This window comes from Elephas maximus, chromosome 12 (genome assembly GCF_024166365.1).
Source record: "Elephas maximus indicus isolate mEleMax1 chromosome 12, mEleMax1 primary haplotype, whole genome shotgun sequence".
Classification (NCBI taxonomy): Eukaryota; Metazoa; Chordata; class Mammalia; order Proboscidea; family Elephantidae; genus Elephas; species Elephas maximus.
In genome coordinates, this window is record NC_064830.1 from 54508122 (window position 1) to 54535322 (window position 27201).

At 41.3% G+C, this 27201-nt stretch overlaps 2 protein-coding genes across 2 annotated transcripts in view; both read right to left on the bottom strand.

Moving 5' to 3' along the window:
• The window catches only part of LOC126086768 (uncharacterized), a 1076998-nt gene that overhangs the window by 231876 nt on the left and 817921 nt on the right, over positions 1-27201 (bottom strand). The window lies entirely within an intron of this gene.
• LOC126087062 (sodium/nucleoside cotransporter 2-like) overlaps positions 13637-27201 on the bottom strand; it is a 77864-nt gene continuing 64299 nt past the window's right edge. The window contains 14 exon segments of the mRNA XM_049904039.1: positions 13637-13754; positions 15919-16024; positions 16235-16333; positions 17652-17733; positions 18781-18978; positions 19171-19354; positions 19428-19432; positions 20261-20332; positions 20334-20387; positions 20473-20594; positions 22710-22794; positions 23239-23319; positions 23768-23845; positions 24212-24325. Coding sequence (XP_049759996.1) covers positions 13637-13754; positions 15919-16024; positions 16235-16333; positions 17652-17733; positions 18781-18978; positions 19171-19354; positions 19428-19432; positions 20261-20332; positions 20334-20387; positions 20473-20594; positions 22710-22794; positions 23239-23319; positions 23768-23845; positions 24212-24325 — 1398 coding nt within the window.

Sequence of the window (27201 nt, forward strand, 5' to 3'; positions counted from 1 at the left end):
TCTCTTGATAAATAGAGTCCCACATGATTCTTAAAGTTTCTTCATTTTTTTTAAATCCTTTTATCTGATTTTTCTTCAAATATATTAGTGCCATGTGATTTATCTTCAAGTTCAGAAATTCTAGTTTCCACTTGCTAAATTCTGCTCCTCTGATTTTCTATTGAGTTGTCTACTTCTGCAATTTTATTGTTAATTTTCTGAATTTCTGATTGCTGTCTGTCTATGGATTTTTCTAGCTTATTAAATTTTCCATTATGTTCCTGAATAATCTTTCTAATTTCTTCATTTGCTTTATCTGTGTGTTCCATGGCTTGTTCTGCATATTGCCTCGTTTCCTTTCTGATGTCTTAAGGGTTCTGTATATTAATCTTTTGTATTCTGCCTCTGCTAATTCCAGAAAGGCACTTCCATCTAGAAGATCCCTGGATTCTTTGTTTTGAGAGTTTTTGAGGGGATCATGGTCTGTTTCTTTATGTGACTTGATATTGACTGGTGTCTCTGAGACATATGTAAGTTATTGTATTAGTTTGTTTGCTTACTGTGTCATAGCTTCTTGTTTGGTTTTGATATGCCCAAATGGGTTGCTTGAGTGAGCTAGCTTGATTATTTTCACCTTGGGAGCTCTGACGTCCTGTCCCCAGATGGCTAGAGCTGTTATCAGGTATATCAGTCTAGGAGTCCATTCACTTTCCTTGTATGAATTCAGCTCAGGTGTCCAGGTAGCTGATCATCAAGTATGTGGTACAGGCTCTGTCCTACAGTCTTAGAGGGGCAGGGGTGATTGGTTTAAGTACTGGTATCTGGTTGCAGCAGAGGGTCATGCTCCGAACATGGCAGGGGGTTGAGAACCGACCCCTGAGTATCTCTGATGCAAGCACATCCCTGTTCCCTAAAGCGTGCAGGTGAGTAGTTTCTGCAGACAGACCATGGGCACCCAATGTTTTTGGTTGTAAGGACTGGGAGGTACCATTTATCCTTGGACCCCTGTCATGGGTGGCTTGGTGATGTGAGTGGGGCTACGAGTCCATAGTTCCCTGATCTGGGTAGGTGAGGACTCCGTGTAATAGGCAAAGCAATGCCAAGCATCAAACACCCACCTCTCATCTGCACAGCTGAAACAGTTGGAGTCTGCCAACAAGGGGCTATTCTCCTGAAATAGGCCCACACAGGTTCATGCAGAGGGGAAAGATGCTCAAAGTCCACAGACTGTTTATGCCTGAACAGGAGCCACTTCTGTCCTGAGCTCCCCTGGTTAGTGGAGCTGGCAAATTATTTTTTCCCCCAAATGCAAATTTTTTCCTTCTTCAAGGACGGGAGGATGGCTCTAGGTGCTCAACAGTGCCTATCTCAGGCCCAGGGAATTCAGCCGCTGAAGCCAACTTGGGGGGGGCACGTTAAAATACACGCAAGTACTTAGCTTTTGCCGAGAGCGCCATTATTCTCTGGTTCTGGAGGTGTGAGTAGGCTGTGTGGCTGGCTGCTTCTCCCTGAGGAAACTGGAGCTGAATGCTAGTATCAGCCTGCCACCGCGGCTCCAGGAATGGTGCTGGAGGGCTCCCCACAATTCATTTCCGGTAACTCCTCTCTGTTTCTGAACCATCTCTTCCTCCCTGTGCCCCTCTGTTTGTTTTCTAAGCTTGCCTTTGATGGTCAGGGCTCCTAGCTTGTCATAAACATACTCATTTCACTTTTTTTTTTCAGGTCTTTGTTGTAAAGAGGGCTTGCTGGATGCGTCTGTCTATTCCGCCATCTTGGATCACCTCCTACAATTCAGTGACATTTAATTACATTCATCATGTTGTGCAACTGAAGCCGTCAACTAACAGGGTCTTTTCAAGCAGACTAGTGAATTGAAGTCAGCCAGATGCAGAGCTGGAAGAATAGAAAGGTTTATCTGCTTTTGCAGACTGGGAGATAGGCAGGGTCTTGTGACCTAAGGCTGTGAACCAGGGCAGATTTGCTCCTTTTATAGGGAGTAACATGAGCAAGGTCTTCAGTCTTGTGAAAGGAAGAAGGGCCTGTAGTCCGCAAGTGGTTTATGCCTAATATTTGGTGAATGGGTCTTTGCATCTGATCCAAAGATGGCAACAGCTTACTACTGCCACTCCAGGAAGGTCATATATAGTGGGTAAATTCAGAGCCAGTATGCCTATGCCTCAGCTTTCTTCCAGAAGAAGAGAAGAAACCTGGGGATTCGACCAATCATCGTGAAGTGGTGTAGCAAAAGTAGTAACAAAAATGTAGCAAGAGTAGACTTTATGAAAAACAATGATTATGGGATGGTTAGTAGCCTTTTCATGACTGCCTGATTCACAGCTGTCACTACTATCCGTTTCCAAATTTCTCCGTCACTCTTAACATAAACTCAGTACCCCTTAAGCCGTACCTCTTCCTTTTCCCCTGCATACCACCCCTGAACAACTAATAAATGTTGGTCTTTATGCATTTGCCTATTCTAGATATTTCGTATAAGTGGAATCATACAATATTTATTCATTCGTAAATGACCAAATCACTCAGCATAATGTTTTCAAGGTTCACCATGTCATAGTATGTATCAGAACTTCATTTATCTTTACGGCTGGGTAACATTCTATTGTATGTATACACCACATCTGTTTATCCATCTGCCTGTTGATGACATGTAGATTGTTTCCACCTTTTGGCTATCGTGAATAGTACTGCAATGAACAGTGCTGTTCAGATATCTGCTAGCATCCCTGCTCTCAAGTCTTTTGGTATAAACCTAAAAAAAACCTAGGAGTGGAAAATCGACTAGACGGTACTGGGTTTTTTTTTTTTTTTGGTTTGTTTATGACAATTCTATGTTTAACTTTTTAAGGAACCATCAAACTGTTTTCCACAGTGGCTGAACCATTTTAAAATGCCACCAACAATGGATGAGGGTCCCAATTTCTCCACATCCTTATCAATTTTCTGGAGTGCCCTTTGGCAAAGAGTTGGGCCTGTGTTGATGACCTTTGAAAAGCAGTTACAACATATCCTGGGCCCGGTATTTTTGGTTGGGTTATCATTCCATGGACATCTCGCTGGTCACTCATGGACATTCCTACCTTCCAAACCAGATTCTTCTCTATATACCAATCCATTCATATATATTCTCATCCATCAAATCATCCACGTATTAAAATATTAATGGAGCTCTTAATATGGTATTCTTAAGCTGTATTCTGGCTCTGCTTCTGAGCTTCAGTTTCTTCATTGGCCCAATGAGGATAAAAAAAACCTGCTTTACATTTGTGAGGATCAAATGGCATAATGGGAAGGAATTTCAAATCTTATTCTCTGATTTTACAGAAGAAACTGAGGCTCAGAGAGGTTAAGACCTTGCTATTCAAAGTGTGGTCCAAGGACCAGAATCGTAACATCACCTGAGAGCTTGTTAATAATGCTGAATATCAGGCCCCAACCCAGACACGTTGAATCAGGAAGTGCTTTTTAACAAGATTCCCAGGTAATCTGTGTGCATATGAAAGCTGAGAAGCATGGGTTACGAGACTTGTTGAGGGTTGAGGATCACACCGACTACAAAGCCAGAACTGGGACTCCCACCTCCTAACTCCTACCTATTACACAATAGGTATGTAATAGGTATGTATGTTGTTTGTGGGTAGCTGTTGTGGATTCAGTTATGTCCTCCAACAATGTGTTGTAAATCCTAACCCCACACCTGTGGTTATAATCTCATTTGGGAGTGGATTTTCTTTGTTATGTTAATGAGACAATATTAGTGTAGGTTGTGTCTTGAATCAATCTATTTTGAGATATAAAAGGAGCAGATTAAGCAAGGAATCAATGAAGCAGAGATGGGGGAAGGTAGATGCCACACTACATGGAGATCGCCAAGAAACCAAGGAACAAGGATCTTCCCCCAGAGGTGACAGAAAGAGAAAGCCTTCGCCTAGAGCCAGTGCCCTGAATTAGGCAATTTTTCTTTCAAAGATTTATATATGTCATCCCATTTTCTTCTTGCCTGCATGGTTTCTGCTGAGTAGTCAGAGTTTAGTCTCACTGGTTCTCTTTTATAGGTGACTTTTCATTTATCCCTAGCCACTCTCAAGATTCCATCTTTGTTTTTGGTTTTGGCGAGTTTGATTATGACAAGTACTGGTGACTTTCTTTTGAGGTCTACCTCTATGTTACTGCAAATCATGGATTTGAGCTGCCTGCTGCAAAGCCAATACTGAGACAGGAGGAGGTAAGCAGTAAGAGGGCTTTATCGAATATTGGTATTCAAGAGAAAGAGGGGGTTAAATTCCTCCCAAATTCTGTCTAAATTTAAAGAGCTAGTGGGAGAGTTTTATGGGGGGAAGGTCAGGGTCACCCAATGTTTTGATCACGCAGTCCACAGATGGTCTTATACATCACAAAACTACTACAACAAACTCTTTATTAAACTAAAGATATGCCTGTCAGACATCTGGACTCTAATCGGTATGATTGTTACAGGCTAAAAAAAACTCACATAAGAATCTCTTGGCTAGTGGAACTATTCTGCCAAGTCCACTCTGGCTGAGATAGGGAGCAAGAAAGAAAGTTGTAGATTAAAAATGTCAGAAGGTTTTTCTAGCTGCTGTCTTATAGGCTGAAGGCCACATCTCAAGAGAACAGAGAAGACAGACCAAGGCCACAGGAGCTGAGAGAGCTCCACGCCCCTTTAGAAGAGACTGCAGCTAAAAAAAAAAAAAAGTGCGGTAAAAAAAAAAAAAAAGTGCGGTAAAAAAAAAAATGTTTTTAGAGATTACTTAAAGCATCATTATGGCATTAGTTATGTCAAGTTCTCAATCACCCATTGTGAATAGGAGAAGACATGTAAGGTATTAGGGTGTTTGTTAAGAGTAGAGCAGGTTGCTTGCTCGGGCATATCTTGAGCTGAACCTGTGCCATTTTCTAAAGACTAGAGATTAATCACAGCTTATACAGCTATATGAAAACAAACGAGGAAATATTGTCTCTACTTTAGTATTAAAACACTGGAAAAAAACCATTTTCTCTATTTCATGTATGGGATTTGTTGAACTTCTTGGCTAGGTATCTCCTCATCTTTCATGATATTAGGGAAGTTTTCTGCCAGAAAAATCTTTAACCATTCTCTCTGTGTTTTCTGTTATCCCTTCAGTTCTGGTACTCCAATCACTTGAAAGTTTTTCCTCTTGATAGTATCCCACGCAATTCTTAGGCTTTGTTCATTTTTTTCATTCTTTTTTCTGATGTTTCCTCAAACAAATTGGTGTCAAGGAATTTATCCTCAGTCTTACTAATTCTGACTTACATTGTCTCACTTCTGCTATTATGACCTACCACACCGTCTAATTCTGAAATTTTATTGTTAATCTTCTGGATTTCTAGTTTCTGTCTCTGTATGGTTTCCAGCAGCCTGTTTATTTGTTGTTTTGTTCTTGTATTGTTTTCCTGAATTCTTCTATGGCTTTATCTGTGTTCCTTGGCTTGATCTAAGTTTTGCCTGATCTCCTTCCTGATCTCTTGAAGAGCTCTGCATGTTAGTCTTTTGAATTCCTTCTCGGGTAGTTCCATTGCCTTATCTTCCTCTGGGAGGTTTTCTGGTTCTTTATTTTCAGTGTTTGCTGGAGCCATCTTGACCTGCTTCTTTATGTGATTTGATATAGACCCTTGTCTCTGAGGCATCCATAAGTTTTTATATTTATTTATTGTATTTTTGTTTACTATGTTCTATATTTTTGTTTTGATGTGCCCAAGTAGGCTAGGCATGTGAGCTACTTTGGTTGTTGGCGTCTTTGAAGCTCTCACGTTCTGTCCCCAGGTGGTCAGAGCAGCTACTTGGTGTGTGAGCCCAGGAGTCTGCTCACTATTCTTGTGGAGGTGCGGTTATTCAACACACAGATGTCCAGGTTGTCGGTCATCGAGTGTGTGGTACAGACTCTCACCTAGAGTCCTAGGCGGGCAGGGCTATATGGGGGTGTTTGGAGCAGGCACAGGTCTCCGGTTGCTGTGGAGCAAGGCAGGGGGCTGATGGCTTCCCCCAGGGGTGCCTGAATGGAAGGCATGTCACTGTCCCCTAGAGCTCATAGTGGGGATGAGGGGGCAGTGCAGCCACTCCAAGGGCACCCAGTGCTGTTGGCTGGAGGGACTGGGAGGTGCCACTAATTCTCAGATTTCTGTAGTTGGTGGTAGATGGAGCAAGCTGTACTGCTGGCCCTCCAGCCCCAGGTGTTGGTAGGTGAGGCCCCTACTTAGGGGTCGGGGGGTGTCAAATATCACAGATCTGGAGCTCCATCTTGGCTGTTGCTGGTAAAATGAATTTCAGGTGTTTGCCCTGCTGTTTTATGCTAACGAAGGCATGGGATACTGAATTGGCCCACAAGAGGTCAGGCAGGGGGGAAGAGAACTGCAAATCCATGGACTCCTTATGCCAGTGGCTGGGTGAAGGGGCAGGGCCCCCCAACCATCCCTGGGTTCCTGGCTTAGGGGGCGTGGTGTTGCTGAACGCCAGAGATCAGAGCTGGGTGGGGAGTGCATGTGGGGAAGGAAGCACTCTTCCAGTGGAAAGCTCTGGGGTGAAAGGATTATTTTGATCCCATGCCTGGTACGTTAGAAGCTTGCTCTTAACTTTCGCAGGTCTGGTGTTGCTCCTGCTTGGTTCTGGAGGAGTGTGCAGATTCCTTGGTGTTTGGCTGCACCCAATGTGGTGGGCATTGGCTTTAAATATTGCTGCTTGCCTCAGTCAGTGTGCACCACAAAGACTCAGCTAGCAGGGGGCTGGCTATCCCAGGATCTGAACTTCCCATTTCCACTGCTTTTAAATAGTCTCTCCCTCCACCTGCCACTCAGTCCAATACTTCAACTCTGTCTTGGATGATTAGAGCTCCCAGATTGTTGTACATATTGAATTCACTTGTTTTTTCAGGTCTTTGCTGTAAGAGGGATGACAGGAAGTACATGATTATTCCACCATCTTGGCCTTGTTTCTGACTTTATGTGTTTTATGTATATGCTGGTAAACTTGATATGGTCCCACAGGTCTCTGAGGCACTGTTCACTTTTATTCATTATTTTTTTTCTTCTTGTTGTTCCTCAGACTGAATAACCTTAATTGACCAATCTTTAAATTCATGGATTCTTTCTTCTGCCATCTAAAATCTGCTGTTGAGCCCTGCGTTAGTTACCTAGTGCTGCTGTAACAAAAAATACCACAGATGGGTGGCTTTAAAAAACAGGAGTTAATTTTCTCACAGTTCTGGAGGCTAAAAGTCCAAACGAGGGTCTTGGCTGTGTCAGTTCCTTCTGCGAACCTCTCCTAGTTTCTGGTGTCTGCTAGCAATCGTTGGTGTTCTTTGGCTTGTAGAAACATTCTCACATAGCCTCTCTCTTCTCCTGCTTGTGCATGTCTATGTCTATTCTGCTTTTTTTATGACACCATTCAGAAATGATTAGGTTTAGGACGCACTCTACTCTGGCATGACCTCGTTAACAAGAAAATCACCAATTTCAAACAGGGTCAATTCTCTGAGAATAGCGTTTTGAAAGAACTCCAGGCCTGTTCTGCACCCTCTGTGACTACTAGGTTGTTGGTTTTCACTGTGCTTGTGGGACAAAAGCAGACAAATAAACAAATAATTACAAATTTAAACAATTGTTGTGGAGATAAGGGGCAGGAAGCTGTGCTACAGAATCACATGGAAGGGGCCAACTATTTTAGGTGGTCAGGCAGGAGGAGGCAACATTTAAGAAGAGTCTTAAAGAATGAGAAGCCAACTGTGTGAAGATCTGTGGGCAGATTGCAGGGTGAATAGAGGACAGCGTTGCAGGCAGAAGGAACAGCTTTCAAAGGCTGTGGCTGGCTAGAGCCTGGAGAACAAGAATAGGCAAGGGTGGCATGGCATGGAGGAGGTCAGTAAGGAACAAGCTCATCCAAGGCTTTATGTGATCATGTGTTCTGGTTTACCCAGTGTATGGTTTAGATGATAAATTTTACAATCACCCTACTTATAGGCCATCTTAAGGAAAATAAATGTAAGGAATATGAATTTTATTGTAAGTGCAATGGAGAGCCATGGGTTTGGGGGAGGAGAAAGACCTTGATTGGAAAGTCTGATTAGGACATAAAGTGAGAGATGTTTGTACTGAACTAGATGTCACTCAGACTGTTCTAGGGAGCTCATAGCATTGGCCACTTTGAGCTTGAATTCTGATCCAGTAGATTCACTTAATGCAGATTTGCGCCTTACTCCAGACCAACAGAGTCTGTAGTATTGGAATCTCCCCAGGTGGTTCCAATGAAGTGAGCCCACAGTCCAGCATATGGGAATTAATTGCTGGAGCACTTGGCTTTCAGGAAACTGTCTTCATGTGCTAGCAGTTTGTTCATACTTTCTAAGCATGTTGACATGTGCTTCTAGAACTTTAATGTGTAAGAATCTCCTGTGGGTCTTGTGAAAATGCAAATTCTGGTTCAGTAGGATGGGGCCTGAGAATTTACATTGCTATTAAGTCCTCATGTAATGCCAGTACTGCCAGTCAGAGGATTACACATGGAGTAGCCACAAAGGAAAATGACTCAAATGACTACACTTGCTTTACCACTTCTTAACTATGTATCGAGAGCTGTTTTTAATTCTCTTGGATTTCAGATTTCTGGGGTCCATGGAGTTGGGGTGACTAACCCAGGACATTGCCCTGCAATCTTCTTTTGAACCTTGAGCCTTGAGAAAACGGGTTTCCTAAAGTCACCTTTAAGTCACACAACAGCCTAGGAAGCAGCTTAGTGATGACTGCTTTTGGAAGAATTATCGAAGTGCAGTCAGTTTTGACAAGCAGAAACTCAGGGGTTGGACTGGAAGCTGTGTTAGTGCAAATCATTATTATGAAAACACTGTTCTGGCCCCGTTTCCATGGCAATGTCGATAAGATGGGGTATAAGAATCTTTGGAAGTTCCCTCATCTCTGGAATACTTTGACTCTCTACTGAGAAGTGTTGCCTGCAAATTGTACATTAAATAAACTTTAAATTAATTTATATTATTGGCTTAATATGATTTTTGTTTTAATAGTATTGATAAATAAATAATAACAGCTATTTATTATGTGCTTGTTTTGTGTGTGAGGTACTACATAAGCACTAACACTTTATATGCTCACAACAATTTTATGAGACAAGTATAATTACTATGTCCTTTTTTACAGAGGAGGAAATTGAGCCTTAGAGAGATTAAGTGATTTGCTTAAGGTCACGAGTTGGTGACTTTACCATTAGGCTGTACGGCACCCTCTCCACTCCTCACCTTTGTTTGCTCCCAAGAAGCCACCAGCTCTTTCTAGAGTCCCTCCTCACCTAGCCAAAATCTTTGCTTTCTTATTTTTTAGGAATCCAGGAATCCAGTGCTTTTTCTCCTCATGTCATTTATCTCAAAAGATATACATCAGTGGAGATCACACAAAGTTTTCTGGCTATTTTCCTTCCAGTAAATGTTGCCCACAAAAAGGTCAGACTATATCGGAGACAGAGAGAGAGAGAGAGGGCAGGAAGAAGCTGCAAGCAAGAGAAGGAGCACACAAGATTTGCTGATAGATGGAACTGAAAAAATGGGAGTGTGCTACAAATTACTGTTTCTGCAGGGTGTTGTATTTGAGGTGTGTGCATTTTTCGTAGGAAAACAGAAATTTTGAAAAAAATTTTTGGGTCACATATGTCCCAGTGGACTCAGAAGAGGCTCTGGGGTAGAATTAGTGGGACACAGTGTGTCCCTATGGACTCTAAGGGTAGGCTTGTGGGAGGAGCAAGAAAAAAATCCATACTACCTACCAAAAATTCAACACTCAAAGATTCAGCATGCTTCCATTAATGAAAACACATGGTAGCAACAAAAAATTCAAGTCCATGTTCACACTATCCAAACTCATCAAGATTTTATTAAATTCAACATTGTCCCCTCTGAGTCTTCTGCAGCGCTAATGTTATAATTCATATTTGAGATGAGCTTTGAAAGCTGAATAGGATTTTTGTAGGTGGGAAATGACAAAGAGTTCTTCCATACTTAGGAAACAGCATGGACAAGAATGGAAAAATGAAGGCATTTATTGGGGCATAGCATTAACCAGCAGTCTCAGGAGGACAGACGGATGTGGTGGGAGACTGGAAATCGGTAAATGTGGAGCCTCAAATGCTTCACTGATGGAGATGTAGGGAGTCAAAAGAGTGTTTGTGTTCTGGCTGTAACACATTCTAGCTGGACAATCTTAAATAAACGTCTTAACCTCCATGAGCATTGTTTTCTTCATTTTTAAAATGAGAATGCTGTGAAGACTTTAGAAAGGGTAGAAAAGATCTAATTCAAATGTGCTTACTGAACTCTAGTGGGGAGAAGGCTGACAGAAGGGAAGAGGAAGAGCTGCCTGTAGTCTGGAACGATACCCCTCCCAAGCATGGAAGACGAAAGGAGAGTTGGAACTGACTCCCTAGTCAGATTGTAGTATCAAAAAATGCCCCGGGGGATGCACTGGACCAAAGCTTGGCTCTTGCTCAAACAGGTTAACTTCCTGGGAGAGGTTTCCCATGTGGACTGAGAAATACAAAATAAGGAGGACTTTTCAAGGTGTGAATTGGGATGGGGAAGACAACTCAGTGGTTCTGACCTCTTACTTGCCACAGAGATGCTTGCCTGCGAGTTGACAGCACATGTAGAGAAGCAATGTCAACAGAAAGAGCATTCACACCCATGGTGAGAACAACACATTCCATCTCAGTGAGTAACAACATAGGGCACTGAAGCACAGGAATTCCTAAGTAACTGCGTGGCTTAGTGCCCCAAGATAAATGAGGAGCCCCTTCGGCAACACAATGACATCCGAAAAACAAGAAGTTCCTGAAAAGAAGGCCGTTAATGGTCAATACTTATGTACAAGCTTTGTGTTTCTAAGCAGAGAGACTTCAGCTACAAAGAGGATCCTGGCCTCTTTCTGCTCCCTCCCTCACTCCTCCTTGGATATTTGTATTTGAGGTATCCTGTGAGGAGAGGGAGACTTTTGGGAGTGGTAAGTTTGGGAGAAAGAACAAAGATATTTAAGGCTCAGTCTCTAACTTCCTCCTCTTTGAGACCCAGCCTAATCACAGGATATGTCTTTTAGTCTGTGCAGTAAAGACACTATTCCTGCAGGGGGAGGCATTTCACATAAATGCAATCATTGAATGCGTGACACTTTGTGCCTGGCTTTTTTCATTTAGCGTAAAATTTTGGAGATTCATGCATGCATGCATCAGTACTTCATTCCTTTTTGTGACTGAATAATATTTCATCGTATACACATACCACAGTTTCTTTATCCACTCATCCACTAATGGACATTTGCACTCTTTCTTGTATTTATCTGGCAACTGTGAATAGTACTATTCCAACAGAATGTGGAAATTATCAAACAATATCATTAATATCACCCACAAGTAAAATTTTTCTGAAGATCATTCGAAAGCAGTTGCAGCAGTACATCGACAGGGAACTACCAGAAGTTAAAGCCAGGTTCAAAAGAAGACTTGGAACGAGGGATATCATTGCTGATGTCAGTTAGATCTTGGTTGAAAGCAGAGAATACCAGAAGGATGTTTACCTGTGTTTTATTGACTATGCAAAGGCATTTGACTGTGTGGATTAGAACAAATTATGGATAACATTGCAAAGAAAGGGAATTCCAGAACACTTAATTGTGCTCATGAGGAACCTGTACAGAGACCAAGAGGCAGCCGTTCGAACAGAACAAGGGGGTATTGTGTGGTTTAAAATCAGTAAAGGTGTGCATCAGGGTTGTATCCTTTCACCAAACTTATCTAATCTGACGCTGAGCAAGTAATCCGAGAAGCTGGGCTGTATGAAAAAGAATTCAGCATCAGGATTGGAGGAAGACTCATAAACAACCTGTGATATGCAGATGACACAACCTTGCTTGCTGAAAGTGAAGAGGAAGCACTTACTGATGCAGATCAAAGACTACAGCCTTCAGTATGAATTACGCCTCAACATAAAGAAAACAAAAATTCTCGAGACCGGACCAGTAAACAACATCATGATAAACAGAGAAAAGACTGAAGTTGTCAAGGATTTCATTTTACTTGGATCCGCAATCAATGTCCATGGAAGCAGCCGTCGAAAAATCAAAGGCACGTTGCATTGTGCAAATCTGCTGCAAAAGACCTCTTTAAAGTGTTAAAAAGCAGGGATGCCACTTTAAGGACTAAGGTGTGCCTGACCCAAGCCATGGTATTTTCGATCACCTCATATGCATGTGAAAGCTGGACAATGAATAAGGAAGCCCAAAGAAGGATTAATGTCTTTATGGCGTTAAAAAAAAAAAAAAAATTTTTTTTTTTTTTTTAGTGAAGAATATTGAATATGTCATGGACATGATATATTCCTATCCCTGAAGAAGGACCAAATCTGTATTAGAAGAAGTACATCCAGAATGCTCCTTAGAAGCAAGGATGGCAAGACTTTGCCTCATGTACTTTGGACATGTTATCAGGAGGGACCAGTCCCTGGAGAAGGACATCATGTTTGGTAAAGCAGAGTCAGCGAAAAAGAGGAAGACCTTTGAGGAGACGGATTGACACAGTGGCTGCAACGACGGGCTCAAGCTTAACAACAATTGTGAGGATGGCATAGGACTGGGTAGTATTTCGTTCTTTTGTACATAGGGTCACTGTGAGTCAGAACCAACTTGATGACACCTAACAATAATATAGTAAAATGATAATTCTATTTTTTACTTTTTGAGGCACCCCATATCATTTTGACACCCTTCCTTAAAACTTTGTGAATAATATTATAAATAAAACTAAACATGTAAATATTTTAATTTGGAGTTTGTCAACCTTAGCAACGTTGGCATTTTGGGCCAGGTAATTTTTTGTTGTGGGTACTGACTTGTGCATTGTAAGATATTGAGTAGCATCCCTGATCTCTGCCCACTTAATGCTAGTTGCAACAACCAATGTCTCCAGACATTGTTGCATGTGTTTTGGGAGGTGAAATTACCCCTCTTCCTGTTGAAAATCACTGTCGTAACAGATTACCTGTAAACTTAAAGCAAATATGGTACTAAAGCATTAGGAAATGAACATTCCTTAGACGTTCGTATACAAAAGTATTATCTTCTGTTTACTGTGTAATGATGCCAAGGAGTATGCAGTTTTATAAATGTGTGACAGGCAAAAAATCTACTCATTAAATAGTCACGTACCTTTCCTATGTAACTTACTAAACAAATCTCAGCTCACCCACAGATCTCCAAGAAGTACAACTTTTCTCCCCTTCAGTACACATTATAGGCTAAATCACATTTATAGCGCACTGCATTACATAATTTTTAAGATGGCAATTAGGAGCAAGATTTTCAAGATTTTTTTTTGACATGGTAATATTTATCATTTCAAACCTGAGCTCAGGCAGGGCCCATGAGGAATTTCCTATTCAGTTCAAATAATGAAAAGACAAGTGCTAATTATCATTATTGAGATACCAAAAATGAAAATTTTATATTTACTGTTAAAGATATTGATGAATCAATTGTAGAGCAGGTATTCTGAGTATAAACACTTTCGTCATCAAAAAGTTGTCAGGGTCAATACTATTGTGGAAATAGACCAGCCTTAGACACACGTAGAATGGTTGTAGATTCCACAGCAGTTAGCGAGGACCATAACATTGAACTCATTGCCTTCCCAGGGACCAGAAAAAGAAGGAGCATGGGTGCCGTTCTGAGAAGTACTGAAATGAAAAGCCAGAGAGATACATAGTGGGTCAGATAAATGTAATGCAACAATACTGTATCAGTAAGTTGTACCAAAACCCAAAAACCTGTTGCCATTGAGTCGATTCCGATTCATAGTGTCCTTATAGGACAGCGTAGAACTGCCCCACAGGGTCTCCAACGAGTGGCTGGTGAATTTGAACTGCTGGCCTTTTGATTAGCACTTGTCTTAATCACTACGCCACTAGGGCTCCAAGTTGTACTAACCAGCTGAAAAAACAAAACAACCCCTATAAGTGGATCCATCAGCAATGACCAAATAAATAGGACTCAATGAAGTTTATTTTCTCATTCATGCCCAAGATAATAATGGTAAGAAACCCTATATAATGTGTTCTGTTCCTTTGCCCAATTCCTAACCATAATCCTATTGGGAATTTCTTTTCCAGACATTGCTGAGGTGAAGTTAATGCTTTGCAAAATGATTTAGAATTGAACCTATTCAAAAAAGTGAGGTGGCATCCCAAGGCCATTTCCTTTTGAGAAAGAAAAACATCCCAAGCTTATTTAATATAAATTAATTGGACAAAAACATTTCAGATTCTGGATGCTGAAGATCTTCAGTATGGGGCTTTAGACAAAAAGGTAGTTGGAGCTTTGAAGGCATAAATGAGCAAGAAAGGGTATTTCACTAATATTTGAGTAAAGTTCAGTGATGTAAGGAGAACTCTATTAAACAAACGTTAGCCATTTTCACTTCAGTCTTTATTATAGGTTATACTTACAAAGACATCCACTGAGCTGCCACAAGAACTGCCACAAGAATCAAAACTGCCAGATCAACAATCTAACCAGTTTATAATTTATTTCTAGTAGTACACCAAAAGGATTATTTTGGGGGGGGACAGTGGTTACCTTTTTTTGATGATAACTTCCAAACACAGGAAGGTAACATGTGTTAACTTGGCCTAGTAACCCATTAAGCAGCTAGCCACTGAACTATATTGTGAACAGATTGCCTACTTAATAACTTCCAGTTCCATCTCCAGCTCTGATTTCTGTTCTGAACCCCAGACTCCAGTTGGCTTATGAATCACTTCACATGATTGTCCCAAAAGTACCTCCAAGTCATCGTATCCAAAAATGAATTAAGCTATAATCTCCATCCTCACTCCCATTTTGGAACTAGTCCTCTTCCTCTCAGTGATTGAATGGCACCACTTAGACCCATTTCCCCAGGCCAGAAAGGAGACAGTCATTTAAGACTCATTTCTCTCCCTCACCCCACGCCTCCCTCATATCTAGCCAACAACCAATCCTGTTGATTCTGCTTGGTCTGATGTATCTCCATCCTCATAACCACAATCATCTCTCACTTGGGCTATTATAGCAGTGCTTTTATTCTCTTGGCATCTAAATAGCTACCAAAAATGGTTTTTTGAAAAAGCATATCTGATCATGCCAGTGTTCAGAATTCTACAGGTCAAAACCTAAATTCCTTAGCATTTTATACAAGGCTTTTTATGATCTTCCAGCCTCATCTCCCAGAACTCTCTCCACTCACCTGTACATCACCACCAATACATACAGATTTTACTTTGGCAGCACCAAACATTCTAGTGTCTGAAATCCTCCTTTTTGTGTGTTTCGTGTGTCCTAAAACTAATCTTGTAGCTTCATAATATATTCTCTTCTTCTAATATTCCATAATTTGGTAAACAAATTCACTTCCACGCTATCTGAACTTATGATGATTCTTCTGTCAATTCAACTTTGTTCTCTGTCAGTCTTCTTCTTTTCTGCCTGAAGAACCCTTAACTTTCTAACCGTTTAGAACCATTGCTGAGTCTGCCTATACCCATCTATAGTTTAACCACAATAAATACAGTTCTTATCAAGGAAACCGCCCTTCCTACTTCTTTCCCTGCCCTTCTACTTCTCAGTACCCCACTGATGAGGATAAAATCTGTCAACCATCCATACTAGAGCTCATAATAGTGAGGATCACTCTACTAAGAGAAAGGAACACAGGCCTAGGCCATCACAAAGACCTATCTCCCTTCTCATGCACTCTAGTCAGCATCCACATGATTATGCTCAATATCTTATTTCTTTCCCTCCAGAAGATTCTGAAGTGGAGTCTAGAGTGTAAGAGGAGGCAGAAGGGGCCCTGGTGCTCACCTCTGAAAGAGCTCTTTGCAGCACACGTAGGTTTCATAGCTGCTGTTGGTGAAATTTGTGCTTAGGAAGGAGACACAGTCAGCTCCCCTGGGGATGTAGAGGATTCCTGGAAAATGAGACAGAGATACTAAGAGGGAGATTTTGCACATTCTCCTTAAGGTTCTTTATTTTTTCTCTGGGTGTGAATGAAATACACTATAGATTAGGTGCCTTTTCTATGCATCTGTGGAATGGATGGTTAAATCAATATTTTGGGAGAGATTCTGTCATGACCTAGGTAAATGATTTCTGCCAAGAGACAAGCTGAGGCACCTACCTGCCACACAGGCACAAATGAGGGATGTGCAGGCCCCCATAAGGAGGGCACTGATCACAATCTTGGACAAGTCACTCTTCCGGTGGGGTGCCACTGATGCTGCAGACAACAAAACAAAATAACTTGATCTCCTCCCCACCAGGCAATCAGGCAATCTCATAGTCCCCATTTAGAAGAATGCAGAGGAAGAAAACATAGCAGATGAATAGCAACCTTTACCACCAAGCCTCAAAGGCTTGCCAGTGGTACTCTCAGGAATGTATATATACATTAGTCCTGAGGGATTACTAACTCAGACATTCCCCAGGTCGAGGATTGTGTGTCTGACCCTAAGGAGGTCAGGCAACTTCAGTGGTTCTGTGAATATTCTCAAGCTGTATCTGGATCAAGCAAAGCTCTGGGTGGTTCCAGATAGGTGCAAACGTCTGAAGGTTCATCAGCTGATATCTGCACTCTTAATTCTGGACTAGAATTAGGTGGACCATTTTGCAGCAGAAGAATAAGGAGGGCAGCATTTATCTAAGACTTAGCCACACAATGAATATCCCACTTCAGGATAAAAACCTCATAATCAGGCAATAATTGGGCAACAGTATTAGAAAGATATAGACAAGTGTTTAGCAGAAAAAGATAGGCTGAAAGGAAATTATTTCATCTTTAAATTGTTCAATCGGCTACCAAATATGGCAACATGACTGCCATAAAAAATGGGCCACTGAGCTGTATTTCTTCTTATACTCCATTCCTTCCAAGATCTAGTTCTAACTTGGATCTTGCAAACACTTAGAATCTGCTAGTCATTTTCCCGTGTCCCTGCCCTCAAGGACAATTCCTCCTTCCACAAATTATTTCTCTGACCATCGCCTACATTCGGCAACATCTCCAGTAGCCTAGATATATCTATGTATGCTTCAGATGCTCCTTCTACACCTGGTGGCTTGCAGCTTTTAATCCAAAACTTTACACCACTTAATCTTACTATCTGCCGTATGTGTCTGCTGCTTCCTTGTGCAACTCTTGTTTCTGTGAAGACAACTAGCATGCAAGTGAATTTCAAAAAGTATCTCAATACTGAATAAAAACCAAAATGTCTTTACTTACAATTTAATAGCAAAACAGAAGCAGTATCATTATACTGTCTCACATGTAGGGAAAATAAAAACAAAATTAAAAATTGGTCTTTTGGGCCTCCAATCCAAAGGAAAAAAGTAGCTGTTGAGATTGTAAACCCAGCCTGGGCTCCACGCATAGCAAGGTAGCATGATTGTCTTGGCTCCTAATTAACTGTGGTCTGAGAGGGTCCGTTTCACATCAGTTTCTCTATCTGGTCTCAGCTTGTACTGAAGCACCAGGACTATACACTATAGAAGCTGGGGTCTGGTAGGCTTTGGGGAGCTGGGGAGATGCATTAACTCACAAAAGCCTCCCAGTGTGATTCCCACAGAAATAAGATTGGAAAATCCACAGAGTGAAAACGTTGTAATGACTTCAGCTCTTTCCTAGAAAAAAAAAAATTTTAGAAAACAAAAATAAAGAAATAAGCTCAGTCCTGTGTGAGCAGCATTTTAATCACGATAGAAGTTTCAGAGCCCCTGATCTTTTCTGTAGTAAGGAATGTGTAAGTGACACTCAGGAAATAGCTACTCCTGGGTGATGGCCGGGATAATGATATGGAAACCACCATAGCCTCTTTGTCCCATACTGCTCTTGTTGAAGTTGAAGAATAAGGAAAAGACCTAGGAATGAGGATTGGGATAGAGGGAGGAACTAGAGAGACAGAGGAAGGGAGAAGGAGAGACAAGCTTATAGCAAATTAAATTTATAAGTGAAGAAAAACAAACAAATCATTTGCTGTCGAGTCAATCTCGACTCATGGAGACCCCATGTGTTGCAGAGTAGAACCGTGCTCCATAGAATTTTCAAGGCTATGACCTTTCAGAAGCAGACTGCCAAGTCTTTCTTCCAATGTGCCTCTGATTAGGTTCAAACTGGTAACCTTCCAGTTTGTAGTGGCGTGCTTAACTGTTTTTGACACCCAATGACTCCTTAAGTGAAGAAGGGGACCTTAAACCATCAAAAATAGTGTCCTTCCTGAACTGCCCCAATGGCAAAGACCCAATAATTATGTTACAGAGAGATGTTGGGTCAGCGGGTGGGGGAGAAATAGCACACAGACCTCAGGGTAGTTCAGGTATGGGATATAGAGGCTGCTAAGCGTGCTTTGGAGTCCTGGTGACACAGTGCTTAAGAGCTCAGGTGCTAACCAAAAGGTCGGCAGTTTAAATCCACCAGCTTCTCCTTGGAAACCCTATGGGGCAGCTCTACTCTGTTCTATAGGGTCACTATGGGTCAGAATTGACTCGATGGCAACAGGTTTGGTTTGGTAGTTTGGATGCATACTTTTATTCCTGCTTCATGGTTAGGTCTGGGGCATTGGAAAGGGACCTGTGGGTCTGCAACAGACTTTTGTCTGCAACAAACACTTTATGTCTGCCTGCATGTAGCCACAGCTGAGACTATGTATAGTTTTCTGGATTGCTACCCACCAAAATCCACTGTTTCTCATCTGCAATCCACTCTTCCACTCCAGAGAGATGTTTGTGCTTATATTGAGACAGTTGCTGATAGGCCACAAACTCATTTATGAAGAGCTTGATCTCTACCATCTCAGCCGCTATGGGACAGTCTGCCCACTCTATACCCATCATGAAGACTGTGGGCCTTAGAACGTAGGAGCAGATGACCTAAGGGAAAGAAAGAGAGGCCCCAGGAAAAGAAAGAACAAATAACAACAGTCAGGAGCCAAGGATTTTCTTGAACCTTGACTTAATCCCCTCCACCCTTCTCCAATTTATGCTTTCTCTTTGCTTCCTGTGTGTCAGAATGACATGCACAGCTCAAGGACTGTTTATCTACATCCCAGGGGACACCCCAACAATTGTGATCCTTCCCTGGAAACTGAACCCCTGTATCTCCACCAATTCCTCTATTCAGGTGAGGACAGCATTGATGAAGGCCAACACAGCCAAAAAGGCAATCAGGTTGGCTGTTACCTTAGTAACAAGGCCTGTGGGATCTGTGGCTCCCCTGCTGGCAGCTTCCAAGATATTCTTCTCTTTCCTGTGGTTATCAGGCACGAGTGGAAGATTTTTGTGTCTAGAGTAGTCTCAGCCCTCAGAGAAGATAAACCCACTGTCTCTACAATATGAGGAAGGCACAAGGCCGGTCTGAGCCGCGATGGGCCTCCTCAATAACCATATTAGTGGACTTTACTTTGAAGCAGTATCTCATATAATCGCCATGAAATTGCACTGCGACCAGGGACAGAGGGTACAGGCATGCAAAAGCTAGCATCAGGTGGTATGGTTAAAAAAAAAAAAAAAAAAGAAAATTAACGTGATCAGCTAGAGGCAGATAGGCAAGAGAGGATGTGGAATCATATTCCCCTCAGGGAGACATGAGGCCTCTGCCACTACAGTGCCACTTGATCTGTACCTGACCTCGCCATCTCATTACATACTGGCAGTTCCCAGCTGTGAACCGATTTGCGGGCAACTCGTACTTAAGAATGGACTACCATAAAGCCATTGTATCAAAATTTTGAGTTAAATACAATGGTTCATAATAATGAATGCAAGCACTACTTTGTGACGCTGGGCTTCAGTGGTTCGTCTAAACTGCTTTAAGAACTGTTTCTTTAATATTTTGTTATAGTACTGTATACCTACACACACACACAGATTCTCTCTTCAGTATAGTACTGTATGTAGTTACTTTTACTATGACTGTATTATTGTTATTATTATGTACCGTATTATTATGTTTAAGATGGTTTAGTGGATTTGGAAGTGTTTTATACTCATAGAAAAGTAAACTATATACTATCTACTAAGACAAACATTTGAATAACTGATGCTAAATAAGAACTGCATGTGCCTGTTCCGACTTACCTACAAATTCGACTTAAAGACAGACTTAGGAATGGATTTTGTTCATAACCCGGGGACCACCTGTACCTCATTGGACAGGCAGTTTTACCCCTTCCTCATTCTTGAACTTAGACTCTTCCACTTCTGGGTATACCAGCTTTGACAAGGCAAACAGCACAAGGCGCAGCCAGCACGGAGGCAGAAATCAAGGATACTGAGGTGATCTGTAAGGCCAGACATAGGGGTCAGTGCTGCTGCAGCACACAGAACTCAGGCTCACTCAGGAGTGATCAAGCACACTATATCTACCCCAAAGAATACATAGGCTCCCAACACAGTGCTTGAAATGGTGGCAAACCCTCCAGTCATCCCTGCATGGATTTCAGAGAGTGTCATGTCTCCAAGGTATGGACAGATGAGCAGAGGTGCCTCTGACTATAAACCAGGAGAAGCCAGTCAAATTCCAAGACAGTATGCCTCCTGCCCCAGAGTGCCCACTCCAGCTCCTGGGACTGGGTGCATTGGACACACACTCCTCTAGTGTGAGCACTGTTCTCGTGAGATTAAAGCCCCACCTAATGAGCACTGAGCTCAGTTCTCAGGCCCTCCCAGCTTCTGCCTCACTCCCTCTGGCACCTAACTATATTCTAATTGGCATTGTTCTCACCTATTATATGTGTTTGTCTTATTTAAATTTTAAAATATTATATAAGAGCTCACTGCTCGTCTGGAGCAAAAGAGAAAGAAGTAAACCTAAGACTCAGAGAAGGGACTGTTCTACAGGACTAATTGTCTGCATGAACCATGGCCTCTTCTACCCTGAAACCAGAAGAACTAGATGGTGCCTGGCTACCACTTCCATATGTTCTGATGAGGACCACAATAGATGGATCCTGATAGAAAAGGAGAAAAATGTGGAACAGAACTTCAAATTCTCAAAAAATCTAGACCCACTAGACTCACTAAGAAGGAGAAAGCCCCAAGACTACTACTCTGAGATATTCTTTGAACTTTGAACAGAAACTATCCTTTCAAGTCACTTTTTAGTTAAATAGCATGTTAGCTCATTAAGTATTGAATATCACCCATGAGTATTGCACTCTTATAAAAAATAACCTATATAAGACCAAGGAAAACCTGGTGGTGTAGTGGTTAAGTGCTACAGCTGCTAACCAAAGGGATGGCAGTTCGAATCTGCCAGGCGCTCCTTGGAAACTCTATGGGGCAGTTCTACTGTGTCTCATATGGTCGCTTTGAGTTGGAATCGACTCGACGGCACTGGGTTTGTTTTTTTTTGATATAAGACCAAATGGTTAATGCTTTTAACTCTAAAGCATAGATGAGAAGGATGGGGCAATGTGAGACTAGGGTAAGTGGAATAGAACAACTAAAACAGAAATGATGAGAATGTTGATACAATGTGAAGAATGTAACCAATGTCACTGAACAATATGTGCAGAAATTGTTAAAAAGGAGCCCGTTTTGCTGTGTACACTTCCACTGAAAATACAATAAAATACTGTCACAAATATTATAGAAGAGAAATGGTGCGTTTCTTTTGTATGCTTTCAAGATCTAAAACCATGTACTTTCTGAATGGACTTATGGAGTACAGTGCATTTGCTGAGTACATATAAGATGCTTAACAAGTACTCATTAAGTGAATTGCAAATAGGTGATCTAACTGCACTTTTGATGAAAGAATCAAAAGAAATAATGTTTTTGAAAATGTTATGAAATTATGAAGGTCCAATTATGTAACCTATATCTAGCATTGACCTAAGATAATGTTATTTACCATTTAACAAGTGCCAGCTATTTGCCTAGTACTGAACTAGATGCTAAGGATATTAATATAAATAAGGCAAAGTTCCTACTCTTAGGAGCTTAGAACCTAGAAGAGGAAAACTATTTTGCAAAATGTGGTAAGGTAAGTGCTAAGGTACAAGTATCCAGAAGTACTCTGAGAACATTTCAGAAGGAGGTTGTGGGCCTTGGAAGAGAAAGATCTCAATACTAACTCCTGGTTAATTTGACAAGCCATAGTTCTTAACACTGAGGTGATGGGTCAATAGCATATACTGAACACTTATTCCATACAGAAAAAGGTACCAAACAAGTATATGTGGAAGAACCTTGGTGTTAGCCATGAGCAAGGCAAGATGTTGCCTCCTTATAGACCCTAGAAAAAGAGGGCCACAGGAAGTCACAGGGAGAAACCAGAATATAAATCAAACACACTTCCTAGGCCTGAAGGGGGATAAGATATAGGCTGGGATATTCCCTTAAATCCCCATGTAAAAAGTTGGATCTGTGGCTAAAGATGTCCAGATTAAGAATGCCCAGATAAGTATTATCAGGCATGAATGGTGAAAGCAATGAGCTGAACCCCTTTGAGCTTCTGAGGTTTTTCCCCATCAGCCATTGGCTGGCCACACAGTCTTCATTTATTTGACTTTTCTGAAGGAAAACACACTTTTCTCAACCTGTTTTCTGACAAGCTCCCAGTTTCACAGAGAAAAGAAAACCAGAAGGCCTCTGGGTACTTAACATACCCACAAAGATGTTTCCTGCCACAGCCAGGGTCTCAGTGGCAGTGGTGTCCATGGTGACTTGCAAACACCAGGCAATCTAAAGGGATACAGTGACCTAAGCCATTAGTATTAGCAGGAATCTTAGAAAATGTCCAGCAAAACCCCTCCCTTTCCATTTTATTGATAAGAAAAATGAGGCCTACAGAAGTACAGTGACAAGCCCAAAACCGCAAACCAGGTTATAAACAGAGCCTGGACCAGAACTCAGGACTCTTGGCTTTTAGAACAAATAAACTGAAACTCAGTATGAAAGACTAGTCCAACCCATTTTTTCTTCCTGCTTTCCTCTCCACCTATATACGCCCTGGGGCTAACCATTTGATATCAGGTGTGGTTGGAAGAATTTACCTTTTTACATTGGTTCTAACTTCCTCCAGATCTTACATATGAGCATTTTCCAAAGGAACCATCATCTTCGTGCCTCTTGACAGATCACAAAATGAAGGCCCATCTCCTGACTAGTATAGGAGAAGGGACTCACCTTCTGAACCACCCACTGCACAAGGCCCAGATAGTAGAGCATGGACATCACACATCCAAAGAAAAGGATGATGAGTAAGTCCTCTAGGGAGAATCATGGAGCAGCTGGTAGGACACTACACCGCATGTGCTCGTGTATACTTTAAGTGGACTCTGGGTCAGGCCTCCAAATTAAGCTCTCGACCTACCAAGAGTATCTGAATGGTGGAGACACTCAATGGATATTTAAGTGCAAACTAGTGTAGGAATAAATTAAAACTGTATTGGGAATCTATTATCCCATTAGTACTAAGCCACAAAGAGGTCTTACCTGAGACTTCCTAGCCTGACCCATATTTCACCCAGTTTCAGGATGGTAATGATCAAAGGGCAAGAGATTGATGTTGTTTCCTCTATTGATGGGATTAAATCCTCTCTTTATGTTCAAATTGGTATACAGGATGGCTGATCTCTTGAACACACATATTCATCATCTGCTTTACTACCCAGTGATCCTCATTCCTTTTCATAAAGCAGATAAAAAAAACAACCTGAAAAGCAAAGACATTTGTGACAAGCATATCCCCAAAGACAAAACTGGATCCAGCCACAGTGTAGTTCAGGAAAATCTGAAGGAAAGAAAGAGAACAAGAGTGAATCCGGGAAGGACATAGGAGAAAATTGGATCAGCCTCGCTCATGATTAGGTCCCAGTACTGCTCCTGAGGTTGGCCTCCCTTTGACGGTATGGAGGCAGGCTAGATCCCCATGAACTGCTCATTGAACAACAGAAGGACTTAGCAGCTCTGTTCTCTTTACTCATATTCTTAGTTATACCCCATTATACTCTCCTTTCCCAACAGATCTCCCACAACCATCATTAACAAGACAGCTCAATCTCCTAATAAACCCAGTGCTGTCAAGTCAATGCTTCCCCACAAACTCCTTTCCCTAGTGTTCTAAAAGAGCAGAATCCTCACATTCAGTTTCTCATACCTAAATCTGGTCTCCCAGCCACTGGAATGCAATAAATCCAGGATCAGTTCTGATGACCAAGATCCCAAAGACAAACTGAAGACCCAGACCCCAAAGCACTGCCCTCCAGGATACCTGGGATCAATAAGAAAGTTATTCCAATGTAAGTTTTAAATCCTACTTACCTATTACCTGCTTGTGGTTTTATATATGGGTGCCTGACATGTATATCTGGTTAGAATCAGTGTAAAACGTTAACAGTAAATCTGGGATAAAATGTAGTAAGGAGTAGTCAGTGTAGTAAAAAGGAATAGGGCAGCAATATGTAAAGAGCCAAATATGTCCATGCGATTTTTTAAAAATGTGTCTAGAGTTTAGATGACACTTATACAAACACACATACATACAAATAAAAGTTTCATAAACCAATACTTTAGCATCCTATGTACAATACAAGCTTATTTATCTATTGTATTCTACTTCCTTTATTTATTTTTTTTCCATTCTGAGGGAAATTTTAATTTTAATTACACGACATTTTGTTTCCTTTTTTATGGTTATAAAAGTAATATATATTCTGTGTAAAATAACTGAAATAATGAAAGGTAGAAAATGAAAGTGAACCAACCAAAACCAAACCTGTTGCCCTGGAGTTTATTCTGACTCATAGTGACCCTATAGGACACAGTAGAACTGTCCCATATGGTTTCCAAGGAGTGGCGAGTGGGTTTGATCTGCCAATGTTTTGGTTAGCAGGTGAGCTCTTAACCACTGTGCTCCACCAGGGCTCCAGAGAAAGTGAAAGTGTACCAAAGTCCCACCCACCTAAGAACAGTAACATTTTTGTGCTTATTGTTCTATACTTTTTCTATACATAAACACATATGTGTATATCACAAAAACTCAATAGAATCATAGTCTATATATGGAAACTTCCTCTTTTCACTAAATAATGTATTGTAGACTTTTTCACATACCAATTCTGTTCCATCTACCTCAGTATTTTACTTTTTTATTGTACTTTAGATGGTTTACAGAACAAACTAATTTCTCATTAAACAATTAGCACACATACTGTTTTATGACATTGGTCAATAATCCTATGACATGTCAACACTCTCCCTTCTCAACCTTGGACTCCCCATTACCAGCTTTCCTGTCCCCTCCTGCCTTCTAGTCCTTGCCCCTGGGTTGCTGTGCCCCTTTAGTCTCATTTTGTTTTATGGGCCTGTCCAATCTTTACCTGAAGGGTGAACCCCAAGATCAGTATTTTCTTCATTTTTTTTTTAATCGTACTTTAGGTGAAGGTTTACAGAACAAACTAGCTTCTCATTAAACAATTAGTACACATACTGTTTTATGACATTGGTCAATAATCCTATGACATGTCAACACTCTCCCTTCTCAACCTTGGACTCCCCATTACCAGCTTTCCTGTCCCCTCCTGCCTTCTAGTCCTTGCCCCTGGGCTGGTGTGCCCCTTTAGTCTCATTTTGTTTTATGGGCCTGTCTAATCTTTGGCTGAAGTGTGAACCTCAGGAGTGACTTCATTACTGAGCTAAAAGGGTGTCCAGGGGCCATACTCTTGTGGTTTCTCCAGTCTCTGTCAGGCCAGTAAATCTGGGTTTTTTTTTTTGTAAGTTAGAATTTTGTTCTACATTTTTCTCTAGCTCTGTCCGGGACCCTCTGTTGTGATGTCTGTCAGAGCAGTTGGTGGTGGAAGCCAGGCACCATCTAGTTGTACTAGACTGTTTGGTGGAGGACATGGTAGTTGTGGTCCATTAGTCCTTTGGACTAATCTTTTCCTTTTGTCTTTAGATGTCTTCATTCTCCCTTGCTCCTGAAGGGGTGAGACCAGTGAAGTATCTCAGATGGTTGCTCACAGGCTTTTAAAACCCCAGACACTACTCACCAAAGTAGAATGTCAAACATTTTCTTAATAAACTATGTTATGCCAATGGAGCTCGGTGTTCCCTAAGGCCATGGTCCCCACAATCCTCAGCCAATTAATTCAGTCCCTCAGGGAGTTTGGGTGTGTCTATGGAGCTTCCATGACCTTGCCTTGTACAAGTTGTGCTGGCTTCCTAAGTATTGTGTACTGTCTTACCCATCACCAAAGTTACCACTTACCTGTTGTCTATTTACTGTTTTTCCATCCCCACCACTCCACTCTCATAACCATCAAAGATTTGTTTCTTTTTGTGCGTGAATGTTTTCATAGTAGTGGTCTCATACAATATTTGTACTTTCGCGATTGACTTATTTCACTGAGCGTAATGCCCTCCAGATTCATCCATGTTGTGAGGTGCTTCACAGATTCATCATTGTTCTTTATTGTTGTGTAGCACTCCATTGTATGAATTACCATAGTTTGTTTATCCATTCACCTGTTGATGGGCATCTAGGTTGTTTCAACCTTTTTGCTATTGTGAACAATGCTGTAATGAACATGGGTGTACATATGTCTATTTGTGTGGTGGCTGTTATTTCTCAAGATGTATTCCTAGGAGTGGGATTGCTGGATCATATAGCATTTTTATTTCTAGCTTTCTAAGGAAGTGCCATATCATTTTGCATTCCCACGAACAGTGCATAAGAATTCCAATCTCCCTGCAGCCTCTCCAACATTGGTTATTTTCTGCTTTTTTTGTGTGTGTGTGTCAGTAATGCCAGGGTGCCAGTAAAACCATTGTGGTTTTGATCTGCATTTCTCTAATGGCTAGTGATCGTGAGCATTTCCTCATGTGTCTGTTAGCCTTGAATGCCTTCTTTAGTGAAGTGTCTGTTCATTTCCTTTGCCCATTTTTTTAATTGGATTATTTGTCTTTTTGATGTAGAGGTGCTGGATTTCCGCATAGATTTTAGAGATTAGAGCTTTGTCGGATTTTGTAATTGCCAAAAAAATTTTTCCCAGTCTGTAGGTTCTCTTTTTAGTCTTTTGGTGAAGTCTTTTTATGAGCATAAGTGTTTAATTTTTGGGAGATTCCAGTTATCCACCTTATCTTATAGAG